A 19,193-nucleotide genomic window follows, 5' to 3' on the forward strand; every position below is an offset into this window, starting at 1 on the left:
CCTACTTATCCAAGATAATATTGACTTCAAAAAAAAAAAAAAAAAGACTAGAAATAAAATCTCCCAATACCCACATTCAAAAGGTCAGTATTTTTTAAATCTTTGGTTAGACTTTAAAATAATATAGAGACAATGACAATTAACAAAAATAAATCGATATTAAATGTCATTGTTCCTGGTATCTATTAGCCATTCCCCTTCACGTGAGCCCTCGTAAGTCCATTTTCCTATTTGGTTCCTGTCCTGCTACAAGATTGACAGTAGCACAAGAATAAGCACTTATCTCAATAAAAGGGAATGGATGCCTAACTCAAAGCACTTCTTAATATGATTCTTTCCAAAAAGGAGAGTGAATGGGCTTACCCCCAAAACAAACTGCACCTTTTGCTCTGAGAGCTGCAGAAAAGAAATACAGGGAGTTTTAAAAGAGCAGTTTCTTCACCAGCAGTGATTTTAGAAATACTGAAGTCTAATCTACAAGCACCTTGAGTGATGTGTTCTATTTGTGAAAATACATCAAACATGATTCCACTTTTGGTCTCCTATAATCTATTCTCTGCACAGTAACCAGAATGTTCTTTTCAGAAGAGTATATACTAAAGTTCAATAGTAGGTAAAATTAATCAATGGTCTTTTAAAAGTCAGAACAGTGGCCATCTATGTGGGGGAGTGGTCAGAGTAAATATCAGCTGGGTAGGGGCATGAAGGAATTTTCCTGAGGTTACGTTTATGTTCTATATGTTTTTCTGAGACATGTTAATTTTTAAAAATAGGAATGCACTCATTTAATTCAAAAACATAAAAATGTTTACAGTAAAAATACTCCTTCCTACCTTGTGCCTCCATTTGCCTGGTTCCCACATCTTTTCTCCCCAATGTTCTATATCTTAATAGGGATTTGAGTGACACAGGTGTACATATGTCAAAACTGTGACTATTAAGATTTGTGAATTTCATATAGGTAAATTTTTAATTTTAAGAAAAAACTGTAAACACAGTTTTAAACTCTAGTTAATAACACATACACTGAAGTATTTAAGGGAAAGGATAATGATTTCTATAATCACAAATGACATGGACTTTTAAAAAATGACATGGATTTAATGGGGGAATTGAGAGATGAACAGACACATAGGCATGAGATAAGTAAATCTAATACATACTAGTGGTAGAATCTAGTGGTGAGTATTTGACATTCAAGGTAAAGTTCTTTCAGTTCTACTTTAAATTTGAAATGTTCCATAATACAGTGTTGGGAAAAAAATTATACAAAGCCTGTCAGAAATACAGCTCTTGAATAAATCTTGCATCAATGAAGGAGGCAACTATTTTGACACTAGATCCAAAATAGTGTCATTATAAATTCTCTTAATTAATTTGGGAACAACTTCCACGATTTTAAAAATGCAAAACTTTTTAACAGGTTATTTACACCTCTTAAAAGAGAAATAAAAAATTAATGTTAATGGTCCCTATGAAAGTTAATTTCCTACAGTGAACTCTTGTCAGGGTTTCAGTTGTTATTCCTGAGGGACAGTGCAAGGGGAAAAGAGAGAAAGAAAAGAAATACATCAGAAGATTTACCAGAATCAGGTTAAAAGGTAATAAGTAAAAAGAAAACAGCAAACTTTTGTGGTATGATGTGTTGTTTGCCATATTCTTTCAAGTGCTTTTGAGTATTTCTGATTCTCCAGGAATGTCAGATTACATAGATCTTAACAAGAGAGATTCCATTCTTTCCACGGTATTTATTCTACAAGTCCCCCCTTTCAATGAAATTAAGGCCATAAAATTTTAGAAGCCATTCTTATATATTCACATGATAATCATTTGCGTATCTTCTAACGTTGCTGCTCTTAAAACAATCAATTTACATAATCACTCACATTGCGCAGGACCTTTTTGATCCAGAACTTTACTAAAAATTAAGAAATTGAAGTTCATTTAAACAATTAACCTGTAAATTCATTAAACTATTTCCTTACTATTAATTTTCCCATAACAGATGTGGAACAAACAACAATTATAAATGTGAAAAACTATAGGTTAAATATAACATACAGTAGTGGTTGTATTATAATAATGATTCAAGTTTTACAAAATATAAGTATTGATATGTATAACGTAATATACATACTATATAAAATGGAGAATGACACATTACTCAATGTAATGAAACCACTGGTATTAGTGATAAAATGACCATTGAAAATAAATCTTACGGTTCTGATTAAAAGATTTAACTTTCAAAGAATTTTGAAAGATACCATAAGTGTACAGTTCAGTGACTGATGAACAAATGAGAGAAACTATTGAGGTAAATCAACCAAGACAATCAGATTACAAAGACTATGTATCATGCTGATCTTGGTTCAGAAGGAAATAACGTCCTCATAAGAGATAAGTGCACACAGATTTGAATATCTTTGTGTTTTATGTCTCTTATTTATTCATATAATAGATTAAAATTCAGGAATTCATGCAACGATGGTCAGCTAATCTGTGACAAAGGAGGCAAGAAAATGCAATGGAGAAAAGACAGTCTCTTCAATAAGTGGTGCTGGGGAAACTGGACAGCTGCATGTAAAAAAAATGAAATTAGAACATTCTCTAACACCATACACAAAAATAAACTCACAAGGGATAAAAGACCTAAATGTAAGACTGGATACCATAACATTCTTAAAGGAAAACATAGGCAGAACACTCTGAGTCATAAGTTGTAGCAGTATCTTTTTCGACCCCCCCACCCCCAGAATAATGAAAATGAAAATAAAAATAAACAAGTGGGACCTAATTAAAACTTTTTGCACAGCAAAAGAAACCATAAACAAAATGAACTCACAGAATGGGAGAATATCTTTGCAAATGAAACAACTGACAAGGGGTTAATCTCCAAAATATACAAATAGCTCATGCAGCTCAATATCAAAAAAAAAAAAAAAAAAAAAAAGGCGGAAAATCTAAAGGAACAATTTTTCAAAGAAGACAATTAGATTGCAAAAAACACATGAAAAGATGTTCAACATCACTAATTATTAGAGAAATGCAAATCAAAACTACAATGAAGTATCACCTCACACCAATCAGAATGGCCATTATTAAAAAGTCTATAAACAATAAATGCTGGAGAGGGTGGAGAAAAAGTAACACTCCTACACTGTTGATGGTGCAACCACTGTAGAAAACAGTATGGAGGTTCCTTAAAAAAGTAAATACATCCTGTGAAATCAAATTGTTATGATCATTATACAACTACAGATGTGATAAATTCATTTGAGTAATAACAAATTAAAAAAAAAGTAAATACAGAACTACCATATGATTCAGCAATACCATTCCTGATCATATATCTCATTATGGCTTTCTCTAAACCATAATTCAAAAAGATACATGCACCCCAATGCTCATTGAAGCACTACTTACAATAGCAAAGACATGGAAGCAACCTAAATGTCCATCAGCAGAAGAATGAGTAAAGAGGATGTGGTACATATATACAACGTGATATTAAGCACCATAAAAAAGAACAAAATAACGCAATTTGCGGCAATATGGATGGACGTAGAGATTATCATATTAAGTGAAGTAAGTCAGAGAGAAAGACAAATATAATATCACTTATATGTGGAATCTTAAAAAGTGATACTTATTTACAAAACAGAAACAGACTCACAGACTTTGAAAACAAACTTATGATTACCAAAGGGGAAATGTGGGTGGGTAATAAATTAGGAGTTTGGGGATTAACATATACACACTTCTCTATAAAAAATAATCAACAAGGACCTACTACACAGCACAAGGGACCTCTACTCAATATTCTGTAATAATCTACATGGGAAAAGAATTTGAAAAAGAATGGATATACATATAACTGAACCATTTTGTTGTACACCTGAAGTTAACACAACATTGTAAATCAACTATACTCCAATGTAAAATAAAAATTAAATTAAAAAAAGAAAATTAATAACTAAGAATCCAACTCAAAGATTTTAAAGAGGAAACAAAAAGATTGAAAGACAGGAAAAGACTGAAACAGTAATTTAAAATTTCACCAGGCCCAAACAATTTTTCTAGATATTTCAACACAGTTTCTAAAAACAGGTAACCCTTGTCTTACACAAATTGTTTCATAAAATATAGAAAGGGGATGGGACTCTCCCCCAAACTCTTTTTTATAAGCCTGAAGTAACACTGAAGTGAAAACTGAACAAGGACAATTTAAAAAGAGAAAAATTATGAGCCGGTCTCACAAATATAGATAGAAAAATTCTAAATAAAATACTAACAGAATCTAACAATGAACAAAAAAATAACACAACATCCAAGAAGGGTTTATACCAAGGATGCAAGGAATCTTAACATTATAAAAATATGTTAATGTAATTCACAACACCACCAATTAAAGAATAAAATCGACTGGAGTTCCCGTCATGGCGCAGTGGTTAACAAATCCGACTAGGAACCATGAGGTTGTGGGTTTGATCCCTGCCCTTGCTCAGTGGGTTAAGGATCCAGCATTGCCTTGAGCTGTGGTGTAGGTTGGAGACGTGGCTCGGATCCTGCGTTGCTGTGGCTCTCTGGCATAGGTAGGCGGCTACAGCTCCGATTAGACCCCTAGCCTGGGAACCTCCATATGCAGCAGGAGCGGCCCAAGAAATGGCAAAAAGACAAAAAAAAAAAAAAAAAAAAAAAAAGAATAAAATCAAAAGATGATTTCAGCAAATTCAGTAAAAGTTTGATAAAGTTCAACAGGCATTCATAATTTCTTAAAAAATTAAAAACTTAGCCAAGTAAAAACGGAAGAAAACTCCTTTAACCTGATAAAGGGTATTTATCAGAAGCTAATAACTACCAAGTTCCCCTAAAGTTCCAAATAAATTCAACATTGCACAGAACTCCTACCCATCATGAGAGAGAAGGAGGAAAGGAGAAATGAAGGAAAAAGGAAAGAGAATGAGAGAAGAAAGGGCAGGAGGAAGAGGAGAAGGAAGGGAAGGAGAGGAGGTATGAAGATTAGAAAAGGAGAAATAAAATGGTCTTTTTTTTTTTTTTTACTTAAAATAAGGATGTCTGCATAGAAATTGAGAAAAAAAATCTATAAAAGGAAAATCTTAAAATTTAAATAAGATGTAGCAAACCTGCTAAATACATAGTCAATCTACAAAATCCACTGTATTTTGTGCACAAATGGTTAGAAAATGTATTTTTTTTTTTTTTTTTTTTTTTGCTATTTCTTGGGCCGCTCCCGCGGCATATGGAGGTTCCCAGGCTAGGGGTTGAATCGGAGGTGCAGCCACCTGGCCTACGCCAGAGCCACAGCAACGCTGGATCCGAGCCGCGTCTGCAACCTACACCACAGCTCACGGCAATGCCGGATCGTTAACCCACTGAGCAAGGCCAGGGATCGAACCCGCAACCTCATGGTTCCTAGTTGGATTCCTTAACCACTGCGCCACGACGGGAACTCCCCAGAAAATGTATTTTTAAAAGGATCTCACAACACCAACAAAAGTATAAAATGTTCACAAATAAATCTATAAAAGCTATGTAAGGAATTTTTGAGAGGCGCTGAGGAGACGTATGGAGGAGCGCGCCCCCTGGCCGCTGCGGCCCTCTCCCCTGCGGTCACCCCGCTTCTCTGCGCCTCCTGCCGGACCTAGCCAGCCTGGGCGCTGCGCTGCCGCCGGCCGGCACCGGCCCTCCTGCAGCTTCCGGCGCCCAGGACCCTCGCCCGGCCACTCGCCCGCCGGCCGCACTCGTCCCGGGAGCCGGGCCTAGGGCAGGCGGCTCGGCGTGCCTGAACTGGGCTCAGCGGCGTCCCCATGGCCGCGGCCGGCTAGCTAGACGGCTCCGGTTAGCGAAGTACCGGCTCGTGGTGGTCTGTGGAGGCGGCGTGGGCAAGTCGGCGCTCACCATCCAGTTCATCCAGTCCTATGTTGTAACGGATTATGATCCAACCATCGAGGATTCCTACACAAAGCAATGTGTATTAGATGACCGGGCAGGCCGGCTAGATATTCTGGATACAGCAGGACAAGAGGAGTTTGGAGCTATGAGAGAACAGTATATGAGAACTGGCAAGGGTTTCCTGTTGGTCTTTTCAGTCACAGATAGAGGCAGTTTTGAAGAAATCTCTAAGTTTCAAAGACAGATTCTCAGAGCAAAGGATCGTGAACGAGTTTCTAATGATTTTAACTGGTAATAAAGTAGCTCTGGATCATCAAAGACAACGCAGGAAGGGACAGCAAGTGGCACGGCAGCTTAAAGTAACATACATGGAGGCATCAGCAAAGATTAGGATGAATGTGGATCAAGCTATCCATGAACTTATCCTGGTTATAAGGAAATTTCAAGAGCAGGAATGTCCTCCTTCACCAGAACCAATATGGAAAGAAAAAGACAAGAAAGGCTGCCATTGTGTCATTTTCTAAGAATCCCTTGAATTTCAGCTACCAACTGCCAGGAAGAGTCCTCATCTTCTTCTCTCCTTAGGGTTTACATCATGTTGGTTACCTTTCTAGCCTTAGACAAATGATCACTGCGGTAGCCTTAGATCAAGATGCTGGCTAATCCTTTCTATGAAGCTAATCCAATGGTCATTTCAAGCGAGACTTGAAGGAAACACTAAGGCTGCTTCAAAGATTATCTGATTCCTTTAAAAAAAAAAAATATATATATATATATATACACACACACACACAGATACATTCTTTTTTAAGGGCTTACTTTTAATAGGGATGAATCAGTTTTGAAATCTAAGCTTTACCAAGCTGAAGTCATAGGTTGTGAAACAACTTTTAACTTCTGGAATTATATTGCCTACTGCTAGTCTAAATAGAAACAGGGAGTTGTTTTTGTTGTTTTTTTTTTAAGGTGAGTCTTTGCCTATCTCTAAAAATTTTGATGTCAATTTTAGTTAACCTTAAATACACTGAATTGAATCCATAAAAGTGAGACATCTCAGAACTTTACTGATGCTACAGACTTTGTTTTCCAGTGGCCAAGATACCAAATGCCTCTTGTATTTATAGATTAAAAATTGTGTGTAAAGCCTTTACTATTACTCCTATTCTTAAAGATAGTATTCTTTGTGGCCAAATATTTGGACTCATTCTGGACTTAGGTATTTCACTGTTCTTGGTTTCTTATTTTAACTCTTTTCACAGCCATGTTGAGAGTAAAAATAAATAATTTCTGTCTGTCTTCCTTTTCAAGTATTTCTGGATAAAGGATTGGAAAAACTAAAACTTTTTGTTTGTAATATAAAATATGGAATTGTTCTTTCCAGGGTCAGGATGATTAATGTTTTTGCTATATACTTTTATACATTCTTTTCTTATCTAACTAGTTAAGTATTTTTATATGTTTGAAAGCAAATATGGTTTCACAGCATACCTTGCATATATGTAAAGATAAGGATTTAATTCTCACTGTTCACTTTTAACTGACAAAGAAAAGAACGTGAAAACTACAGAGACTGTGGTAGAACCTCACTTGCTGTTCTGGTCCTGGTTGTACCCACCTTTAGCCAGTCACATAGCTACTCAAGAGACCTTCCCAATAGAGTACAACAGGATGAGAAGCTGAAATCACCTCCAAGAGCCCTTGCTAGATATTGACCATTATGTCAAGTAGCAAGTGGTAAAACTTTTAATGACAATTAGTATAACTATGGATGGCTTCTGATTTTGCTTTTAATTCTGTGGATCGTGTTTAAACCATTCAAAATTATGTTCTTGACTTTGAGATACTAAGTGGTATTGCACAGTTATCACTTTATTGAATGTGTACAACAGTCCCATGGAGTTTATAAAGCGTACCCTTGTATAGCTTCAGGTGCTAGAATGAAAACTGATCTGCTACCACAAAAAAAAAAAAAAAAAAGGAATTTTTGAAAATATAAACCTTTATTAAAACACATAGAAGAAAATCTCTCACAAATTGAGGAGTTTTATATTGTTTATTTATTTATTTTTTTTTTTGGTCTTTTTGCCTTCTCCAGGGCCACTCTGGCGGCATATGGAGGTTCCCAGGCTAGGGGTCGAATCAGAGCTGTAGCCACTGGCCTACGCCAGAGCCACAGCAACGCAGGATCCGAGCCACATCTGCAGCCTACACCACAGCTCACGGCAACACCAGATCCTTAACCCACTGAGCAAAGCCAGGGATCGAACCCGCAACCTCATGGTTCCTAGTCAGATTCGTTAACCACTGTGCCACGACAGGAACTCCTATATTGTTCACTTTAAGAAATTAAAAAGTAACTATATTCATCCCAAATTTCTCTATAAAATTAGTGTAATTTTAATCAAAATGAAATTGGGATTTTTTTTAATTTCTGAAGTTTACTCCAAAATTCAAGTTGAATAGTAAGACCAAGAATAGCCAAGGCAGTGTTTGAATAAGAAGTATAAATTTACTGTATGAAATGTCAAGATGGAGAGTTCCTTTTGTGGCTCAGCGGTTAATGAACCCGACTAGGATCAATGAAGATGCCATTTTGACCCCTGGCCTCAGTAAGTGGGTTAAGGATCCGGCGTTGCGGCGACCTGTGGTATAGGTCACAGACACGGCTCAGACCCTGTATTCCTGTGGCTGTGGCATGGCTGGCATCCATAGCTCTGATTTGACCCCTAGCCTGGGAACTTCCATATGCTGTAGATGAAGTCTTAAAAAGAAAAAAAAAAAAAAAAAAAAAGCAAATGTCAAGATGGATGAATGATTAAGCTACAATAATTCAGATAGCATAGCACTGGTACAGGTAAAGACAAATATGTCAAAAAAAACAAGAGTAGATAATTCATCAATAGCCTCGGCATATGTGGAAGTTTATAGTCTAAATAAATGATATTTGATATAATATGGCATTGCAAATCAGTAGGGAATGGATGAAATATTTGATAAATTGCGCTTTGCTAATATTGAGGGAGGAAGATAAAATTACACCGCCACCCCACATTGTAACCAAAATAAAGGAAAAGCAAAACTATAAAATATCTAGAGGAAAATATAAGAAAATGTCTTCATACACAGGGATTGGAAAAGTATATCTCAAATGAGCCAAGAAAAGTATAAAACATAAAGAACTACGAATTCATGCTACTTCATGCTTTTGTAAAGAGACTGCTCCAGTCTGTAACTGACTGTCTTTTTCTTAACAACTTATAAGAGACTTTATATATATTCAATCATATATGTATATAAATATCAAAAAAAAAAGAACCACTAATTCAAATTTAGGAACATCTACATGGCAAAAATGCATCATTATAAAGATTTAAATATCTGTATATATGGAAAACAAATAAACCAAAAGAGGATTAGTATCCAGATTGTCTTTTTTTAAAGCTATCAAATTAATAAGAAAAAATAAACAACACAACAGAAAATTGGGCAAAGGATATTAACAGGGACTTCAAAGTAAAGGAAAACAGCATGGCCAATAAAATCATGAAAAGATGTTCAACTCATATGAAATCAGAGAAATGTAAATTAATAATATATTTCTTAGTCAAAAGATACAAAACTATTAAACTCTTAACAAGAATTGTCAAGAACATGGAGAAAGAGGAAATCCCATTCACTGTCAGTGAGGCTGTAAATCACTATTATAAAAAATGTAAAGTTGACTCATTAATTCCACTTACAAGTATAGAGCCAAGAAGATGCATACAGAGTTATTCAGTGAAGCATTATTTATTTTTAAAAAACATACGGGAACACTTAAATACCAAAATGGGAAAGAATAACCCAGTTATGGTATCCTGTAACCCTGATTACAGGAGAGTAATCAAAGTGAACAAACCAACTCTAAATAATTCATTTTGTTTCCTGAAGCAAGCACTTAGATTCTTTCAGCTTCTTGTTTGCTGTTTTTATTTCAATCTGTAACGTAGAAAATCAACCTCCCAAGGTGAAATGGACGAGAATAAGTACATCTCTTTAAAAGTAAGAAAGGCAGCTAGGGAGGAATGAAGAAAGGAATTAACCGACCAAATGAGGGCTTGGCTCTCATTAAAGAGGTAATCATAAACAAGACTCGCCACATGAATCTACCAACATCCCTCATTTCAAAACATCCACAGGCTCAGGACCATTACTCAATGTAAAATATTATGAAATAGGAATTATACACACTTTGCTGTACAGTAGAAATTGGAGCAACATTGTAAAACAACTATAATTTTTTAAAAGATGGAAAAAAGAAAAAAGGAATTATACTCAAGTAGCCTGTAAAGTTACGACTTTTCACTATTTTTAGTTTTTATTTTGTGCTGAGTGGGAGCTTCTGATGACTCCAAGGGTTGGAAAATCAGGAACCATCTTTCTTAATATTTAGCATCTATCTAAGAAGAAAACCATCCTGAATATGAAGCCCACTTCTAGGAGGCTATTAAGCTATCTTGAGAAGTCAAATTAGAACTTTTTTGGGAGAAATTTTAAACTAAGTAGTGCTGATTTCCCATAAACTATGAGTCTGTCAACTTCACAAGTGATAAAAGGACATATGAACTTCAATCATGAAGTGTGTTTGAGAAAATACTTGACTCTACTATAGCAGAGACTATAATGAAGGCCCTGACAAGGGGCAAAAGAAACAAGAGAACCCCTGGTTTGGACACAGCCTACAAGCCCCTTGCACTAATGCTCTGGCCATCAATACAATATTGAGAATAAATAAAACATAACAAACTATAAAGATGCTTCAGAAGCAATCATAATGGTCAAGTAAAGTGAAAACACATTAAAAAGTGAGTTGATTACTCAGCTAACATCTATGACAACTTGTAGACGTGAAGAAAAATACATTGGAGAACATCAGACAATGAGTGTTCATTTGAAGTAAAACATCATTTAAAAAAAAGTGTCACAAAGTAAGTGCACTAGTGCCTAAAGCTAAAAGGTGTTGAAACTTATACCTAGGAAAGAAACCAACCATATTTAGTAACAAAAATACAAAACAAATAGCAAAAGGTCCAGAAATTCTTCCCCCATAACATTTCCTTCCTACTCCAGTTGTGAAGTACAAAAGATTATTCAAAGCAATAGACTTGCAAAGCCTACTTTAGGAAATAATTGCTTTTATTATTGAGAGGTTTTAAATGTCATTGGTACCAGAATTCACTTTCAAAAGCAAAACATAAAGCCAATTAATGTAGGATAACTAAAGAAGGCTATAATAGATATATATTAAACTTGTATGTTTATGTGTTTTAGTAATAAAAACAATTTATTCTCTTAATATAAGCATTGTTAAATAAATTCATATTATATATAATATTGAGCTGCTCACAAGTCTTTCCTGTTAGTTATCCTAAGACTAGCAGCAGAGAGGCTGATACAGAAATATCACGATGTTGAAAGCTCAAGAAGAGGTATCCAGTCTTATTCCTTCCCCAGAGCATTTAATTCAATCCTCAACACACAATAGGTCCTTAATACATATTCACTGATATGAGTAGCATACTTGTTAAGAAGCACTGAATGAAAATTTTTTAATGTATTACCACTTATTTTATGAATAATAATAAAGTACCTCATAAAGGTTTTAAATGTAATTCATCTTTACAGAAGTTTTTCTCTTCAATACAAAATACTACATAACAAAAAAAAAGAAGAAATGCAAGATAATTCCATTCTAAAGAAATATAGCTTAAGTTAAAGGAACTCCAAAACAACAAAAAATAGCACACACTATTAGGAACCTAAAGAAACTAGTTTATACCACCACCTAGTGGCCACAGAACAGAGCACAAAGAAAGCACTTACCCAGGGGTGTCCTCCATAGTTTACATGTGGGGCTACTTCCCTCCTATGCAGCTCTGCCAGCCTTGGATCCACCTCCCCTGCTTCCTTCTGCAGATTTGATGAGCTTGACCTATGGACAAAACCAAGCAGAGACACCATCAAGCAGACTGCTGCCTTTGCCTGCTTCCTATAATTCCCTCCATGCTTTAATTGATATCTATTTGTTCTGTGCAGTGTAAAATGCACTTCCACTGTCATGGAACAAGAGGGACAATAATTTTAAATTGTTCAGAAAAACCTCATACAGGATTACTAATGATATAAATTTATAAAACAGTTTGGTACCATTAGTAAAGATAAGTATGATATATCTTACTAGGTACATATGCTAAAGCAGTGGTTCATAACCTTGTAACTGGAGGTTAGGGTCTATGGTCAGGGTGTATGGATAGAATACAGAGAGTCTGGTAACTTGAATGGGAAAAAGTTACATTTTTAATTAAAGCCATCAATTTTCTATCTGAAAATAAGCATCTCCTTTGATTATGAAGGTAGGCAACAACTCACAATATTATTAGCAAGACTAGTGACTCTGTGACCAATAAAACCATATTGTTAGATTCCATTAACAGATAAAATTTATTTTTATGATTATTACTAATTTAAAATTATATCTCATATCCACTGATAGATCTTAGTATCTTTTTTTTTTTTTTTTTGTCTTTTTGCCTTCTCTAGGGCCACTCCGGCAGCATATGGAGGTTCCCAGGCTAGGGGTCTAATTGGAGCTATAGCCACTGGCCTACATCAGAGCCACAGCAACGTGGGATCCGAGCCAAGTCTGCGACCTACACCACAGCTCACAGAAACACCGGATCCTTAACCCCCTGAGCAAGGCCAGGGATCGAACCCACAACCTCATGGTTCCTAGTCGGATTCGTTAACCACTGCGCCATGACAGGAACTCCAGACCTTAGTATCTTAATAAAGAAGGATGTCTATTTCTTTTTGAATAATTTGCTTTTATATTGTGCCAGCTTTTTTGAGAAATTATTGATATATAATATTGTATACATCTAAGGTGTACAATGTGATGATTTGATAAACATATATACTGCAAAATGATTAAGGTTAGTTAACACATCCATCACTTCACATAGTTACCTTAGTGTGTGTGTAATGAGAACTTCTGAGATCTAGTCTGTTACATCCTTTAAGTATTTAATATAATTCTATCTTGATAATTCTAGTCAAATTTGTTATCTTTGCATTTGTTTCTTCATAATTTTTTCTCTGTGACCCTATTCATTTGTTGCACATTTTAAAATATTTGAAGTCTATAGATTCATAAGTTTTTTAAATGGTTTCTTGACACAAAAAAGGTCTGAAATGCAGGAAAGGATCAAGATGGCAGAGGAGTAAGACATCACACTCACCTTCTCCCACAAACACATCAAAAAAACACAATTACATATAGAACAATTCACAGAAGATCTACTGAATGCTGGCAGAAGAACTTAAACCTCCAAAAAGGTCAAGAAACCCTCAACATAACTGGGTAGAACAAAAGAAAAAAAGAGAAAGAAAAGGAATCAGGACAGGACTATCATTCCTGAGAGGAAGCTGTGAAAGAGAAAAGGAACCCACACCCTGTGGAGCCACCTAACTGACAGGGAGATCAGCCAAGAAGGAGGGACCTTAAAGTCACCAGGAAAGCATAGCAGCAGGTGGACTGAGGAGAGCAAAGCAAAATGAGAGCCGCAAAGATCATATGCACCACAGCCCCTAATATCACAGCCTGAGATGCTCAGGTGGGGGCTGGGTACTGAGACTCAGTCTCCAGAGGTAGTTCCAGGGAGAGGACTAGGGTTGGCTGTGTGGAGAGATAGCCTGAGGGGCTGGGAAGCAGTGTTCCACAGCAGAGGGAACCCAGGAGGAGGTCTGGGCCTGCAGGAGAAGCAAGATGCCATTGTTGGGGAGGGCGAGAGGAGGAGGGGTGAATCACCATAGGATCTCCCTGCACACATGGGCTCTAAGAGGGAAGGGCACTTCTGGCATGGGATACAGGTGGCAAGAGGCCACTTGCTTGTGCTATGTGAGACCAGGCACCTCTTGTGTGGCATAAGGGCAGCAGGGGACTAAGGGCGAATCAGTGTCTCATGTGTGATCTACAGGCAGCAGGGACAAACCACAGCAGTCATCTCAGAAACCAGAGGGAGGCATGGCCTGCCACCACTAGTGGTCTGTAAACAGGCTCCACCTGTACCCCCAGTCACCTCATATGTCAGCAAAAAAGAGGACACTGCAACTGAGCAGCACCCATTGTTACTCTCACTCCCCTGGGAACACACTCGCCCTGCTGCTGCCACTGCCAAACACTCTGGGCAGTGCCCGCACATACCTAATCACTGTCACTTCCCAGGATCTTGCAACTAGGAGTAGCCTGTGCAGCACATCCTGCATGGGTTAAGCAGGACAGGGTGCCTCGTGCATGGCCTACAGGTGGTAGGAGCAAAACACTGCAGTTATCTCTGACTCCAGAGGTGGGTGTGGCCTGCAACCACTGGGGGTCTGTGAACAGGCACTACTTATGGCCCCCATAACCTCAAAAGGAGGTCACTGTGACCAAACCCCACCCATTGTTGCTCTCACTAGCCTGGGAACTCACACACCCTGCACTGCCACTGCCAACTGTTCCAGGCACCATCTACATCTGCCTGAGACTCATTACCACTTCCCAGGGCCCTGTAATTAGGAGTAGCTTGCACCACCTCTCCAGCAAGTCCTTGCTACTGTCAAGAGCCCAGCAACCAGGCACTGACTACTAGCCCTGCCCATTGCCTCCTTCTCCCTGGAAACACACTCAGGGGGATAAAAGCCTACTCACCCAAAGAAAATACCAAAATCCCTTGTCAAAAATAAATATTAACCACCACCCTGCCCCCCGCAGTAAAATACAAAAGGGAACTCTTGCATAGAAATAGCCCTCCAAGACTACAGTAGTTAGTTTCCCTAAACTCACAGAAAGAGAAAAACATAAGTGAAATGAAGAAGCTCGGGAAGCATTCCAAGTTAAAAGAATAGGAGAATTCATCTGAAGCAGCAAACAATGAAACAGACCTCTGCAGTCTAATAGACATTGAGCTCAAAAGGAAGGTAATGAAAATACTGAAGGGATTAAGGATGAATATTAAGGGATTAAGTGCAGATATAAACAGTAATACAAATTACTTTAGAAAGGAAATAGAAAATATGAAAAGGAGCCTGGAAAAAACAGAAAATTGATTTGCAGAGACAAAACTAAGTTAAAGGCACTAAAGAATAGAATGAATAATGTGAAGGAATGAATTAGCGACTTGGAAGATAGAATAATGGAAATCACCCAATCAGGACAGCAAACAGAAAACCAAATGAAAAAAAACCTGAAAGCAATATAAGAGATCCATGGGATAATATAAAGTGGGCCAACCTACACATAATAGGAATTCTAGAAGGAGAAGAAAAAAAAAAAGGAGATTGAAAATATATTTGAAAAAATTACGGCTGAAAACTTTCCAAACCTAAAGAATACAGATATCAAGATACAGGAAGCAAAGAAGGCCCCAAACAAGTTGAATCCAAACATGCCCACACCAAGACATATTATAATAAAAATGGCAAAAGTTAAAGATAAGAAGAGAATTCTAAAGGCAACAAGAGAAAAACAAAGTGTTAATTATAAGGGAACCCCCATAAGGCTATCAGCTGATTTCTCTACAGAAACACTACAGACCAGAAGAGAGTGGCAAGATATATTCAAAGTTCTAAAAGGGAAAAAAAAAAAATGCAGCCTAGAATACTCTACCCAGCAAGAATATCTTTTAAAACACAAGTAGAAATAAGAATTTCTCCAAAAAACAAAAGCTAAAAGAATACAGTAATCCTAAACCCATTCTAAAAGAAATACTGAAAGGGCTTCCCCTAAATAAAAAGGAAGTAAGAAGAAATAGGATGGAGGAAATCACAATTGGAAAGCAATCACTTAGGTCAGTATACAGATCTAAAAGGGGAAGAAAAAAAAACCTATTGTAAAAGTAACAATAAACACAAGGAACAGCAAAATGAGAACATGAGGATGTTAAAAAAGGACTTCATGGGGGAGGAAAGTAAGAAAATCTAGATTCTTTTTTTTTTTAATAATGTGTTTGAGTTTATATGACTATCAGGCTAAAGCAAGCAGATGTAGGAAGGGATTAACAAACTTGAAAAACAGGGCAACCACAAATCAAAACTAAACATTACATTCATAAAAACTAAAAAGTACACAAGCATAAAATAAAAGGAAATCATCCAACCAAAAAAAGAAAGGAGAAACATAGAATCAACTGGAAACAAGGTTTAAAATGGCAATAAATACATATTTATCAATAACTACCTTAAATGTCAATGGACTGAATGCTCCAATCAAAAGACACAGAGTGGCAGATTGGATAAAAAAAGCAAGAGCCTACAAGACACTGTCTACAAGAGACTCACCTTAGGGCAAAGGACACATATAGATTGAAAGTGAGGGGATGGGAAAAGATATTTCGTGCCAATGGAAAAGACAGGAAAACAGGAGTTGCAATGCTCATATCAGACAAGACAGACTTTAAAATGAAGGCCATAAGGAAAGACAAAGAAGGACACTATTTAATGATAAAAGGATCCATTCGCGAGGAGGATGTTACAATCATCCTCCTAATATAGGAGCACCCAGATACACACAACAAATACTAAGACATACAAGGAGAAATTGTTGGGAATACAATAATAGTAGGAGACTTTAACAACCCACTCACATCAATGGACAGATCCTCTAGATAGAAAATCAGTAAGGCCCCAGAGATCCTAAATGACACAATAGAACAGTTAGATCTCATTGATATTTTCAGGATATTACATCCAAAAAAATCAGAATATACATTCTTTTCAAGTGCATATAGAACATTCTCAAGGATTGACCACATACTGGGGCACAAAACTAACCTCACCAAATTTAAGAGTATAGAAATTATTTCAAATATCTTCTCTGACCACAATGGCATGAAATTAGAAATCAACCACAGGAAAAGAAATGAGAAAAAACTGACTACATGGAAACTAAATAACATGCTACTAAAAGAAACAAATGGGTCAACAAGGAAATCAAAAAGGAAATTAAAAAATACCTCAAGACAAATGATAATGAAGACACAAACATTCAAAATCTTTGGGATGCTGCAAAAGCAGTGCTTAGAGGGAGATTCAGAGTGATACAGGCCTTCCTCTAAAAAGAAGAAAAATCTAAAATTGACAACTTAACCCACCATCTAAATGAATTAGAAAAAGAACAAAAAAAAAAAAAAAGGAAGGAAATCATAAAGATCAGAGAGGAAATCAATAAAATAGAGATTCAAGAAACAATAGAAAAAATCAATAAAACAAAGAGCTAGTTCTTTGAAAGGGTAAACAAAATTGACAAACCTCTAGCCAGATTCACTAATAAGAGGAGAGAAAGAATCCAAATAAACAAAATAATAAATGAAAAAGAAGGAGTTTCCATCGTGGCGCAGCAGAAACGAATCCGACTAGGAACCATGAGGTTGCAGGTTTGATCCTTGGCCTCACTCAGTGGGTTAAGGAACAGGAGTTGCCGTGAGCTGTGGTGTAGGTTGCAGACACAGCTCGGATCCCAAGTTGCTGTGGCTGTGGGGTAGGCCAGCAGCTACCGTTCCAATTGGACCCCTAGCCTGGGAACCTCCATATGCCCTGGGTGTGGCCCTGAAAAGACAAAAAGAAAAAAAAAAGCCAAAAATAAATAAATAAATGAAGAAGAAATCTCAATGGATATTGAAGAAATATAATAAAACTGTAAGAGTATACTATGAACAATTATATGCCAAAAAATTTCACAACCTAGAAGAAATGGTAAACTTTCTAGAGACTTACAGCCCACCAAAACTGAATCAAGAAGAAATAGATCAAGTGAACAGACCAATCACTAGAAACGAAATTGAATATGTAATAAAAATGCTCTCTACAAATAAAAGTCCAAGACCAGATGGCTTCCCAGACGAATTCTATCAAACATACCAAGAAGAACTTAAACCCATCCTTCTTAAAATTTTCCAAAAAGTTGAAAAAGAAGAAACACTCCTAAAAACATTCTATGAAGCCACCATCACTCTAATGCCAAAACCAAAGATACTTTCAAAAAAGAAAATTATAGGCCAATATCTTTGATGACTATAGATGCAAAAATTCTCAACAAAATTTTAGCCAACCGAATCCAACAACATATAAAAAAGATCATACACCATGACCAAGCGGGATTCATCCCAGGTGCACAAGGATGGTTCAAACACATGCAAATCAATTTATGTCATATATGCCACAATAACAAAAGAAAAGCCAAAAACCACATGGTCATCTCAATAGATGCAGAAAAAGCATTTGACAAATTCCAATATCCATTTATGATAAAAAAAAAAAACCAACAACCCAACTGAAAAATGGGCAAAAGACCTGAATAGACATTTCTCCAAAGAAGATATACAGATGGCCAACAAGCACATGAAAAAATGCTCAACATCACTAATTATTAGAGAAAAGCAAGTCAAAACTACTACAAGGTACCATCTCACACCAGTCAGAATGACCATCATTAACAAGTCAACAAATAACAAGTGCTGGAAAGGGTGTGGAGAAAAGAGTACCCTCCTACACTATTGGTGGGAATGTAAATTGGTAAAACCACTGTGTAAAACAGTATGGAGGTACCTCAGAAAACTAAATATATACAACTACCACATGATCGAGCAATCCCACTCTTGGGCATATATCTGGACAAAACTTTCCTTGAAAAATATATATCCACCCATATGTTCATTGCAGCACTATTCACAATAGTCAAGACATGGAACCAACCTAAATGTCCATCAACAAATGAATGGATTAAGAAAATGTGTTATACATACACAATGGAATACTACTCAGCCATAAATAGAACAAAATAATATCATTTGCAGCAATATGGATGGATCTAGAGACTCTCATACTAAGTGAAGTAAGTCAGAAAGACAAACACCAAAAGATATCACCTATATCTGGAATCCAACATACGGCACAAATAAACCTTTCCACAGAAAAGAAATTCATGGAGAACAGACTTGTGGTTGCCAAGTGGGAGCGGGAGGGAGTGGGATGGACTGGGAGTCTGGGGTTAATAGATGCAAACTATTCCATTTGGAGTAGATAAGCAATGAGATCCTGTTGTATAGCACAGAGAACTACATCTAGTCACTGATGATGGAGCATGATGGAGGATTATGTGAGAAAAAGAATGTTTATTTATTTATTTATTTATTTATTTTGCCATTTCTTGAGCCGCTCCCGTGGCGTATGGAGGTTCCCAGGCTAGGGATCTAATCGGAGCT

The 19,193-nt window shown here is 36.6% G+C and overlaps 1 protein-coding gene and 1 non-coding gene across 3 annotated transcripts in view; one reads left to right on the top strand and one right to left on the bottom strand.

The window, feature by feature from the left end:
• Positions 1–19,193, bottom strand: part of LOC106509227 (uncharacterized) — a 434,083-nt gene that overhangs the window by 391,539 nt on the left and 23,351 nt on the right. Inside the window, exons 3-4 of one of the 2 annotated variants that reach the window (XR_014825650.1) lie at positions 11,779–11,887; positions 2,426–2,577 (exon numbers count right to left, since the gene is read on the bottom strand). This is a non-coding gene — a transcript (uncharacterized LOC106509227). Of the gene's footprint in view, positions 1–2,425; positions 2,578–11,778; positions 11,888–19,193 lie in introns of those variants that run through there. The other variant, XR_014825647.1, reaches the window with a different exon arrangement.
• Positions 5,832–6,509, top strand: LOC100155308 (ras-related protein R-Ras2). Its single transcript, XM_013993725.3, is given in 3 exon segments — positions 5,832–5,862; positions 5,865–6,184; positions 6,186–6,509. Coding segments are annotated over 3 exon segments (606 nt in total). The 3' UTR covers positions 6,441–6,509.

The sequence above is a fragment of the Sus scrofa genome, chromosome 1 (genome assembly GCF_054392235.1).
Source record: "Sus scrofa isolate SSC_HxYL_T2T_F1_AM1 chromosome 1, Sscrofa_HxYL_maternal_Yorkshire_Landrace_v2.0, whole genome shotgun sequence".
NCBI lineage: Eukaryota > Metazoa > Chordata > Mammalia > Artiodactyla > Suidae > Sus > Sus scrofa.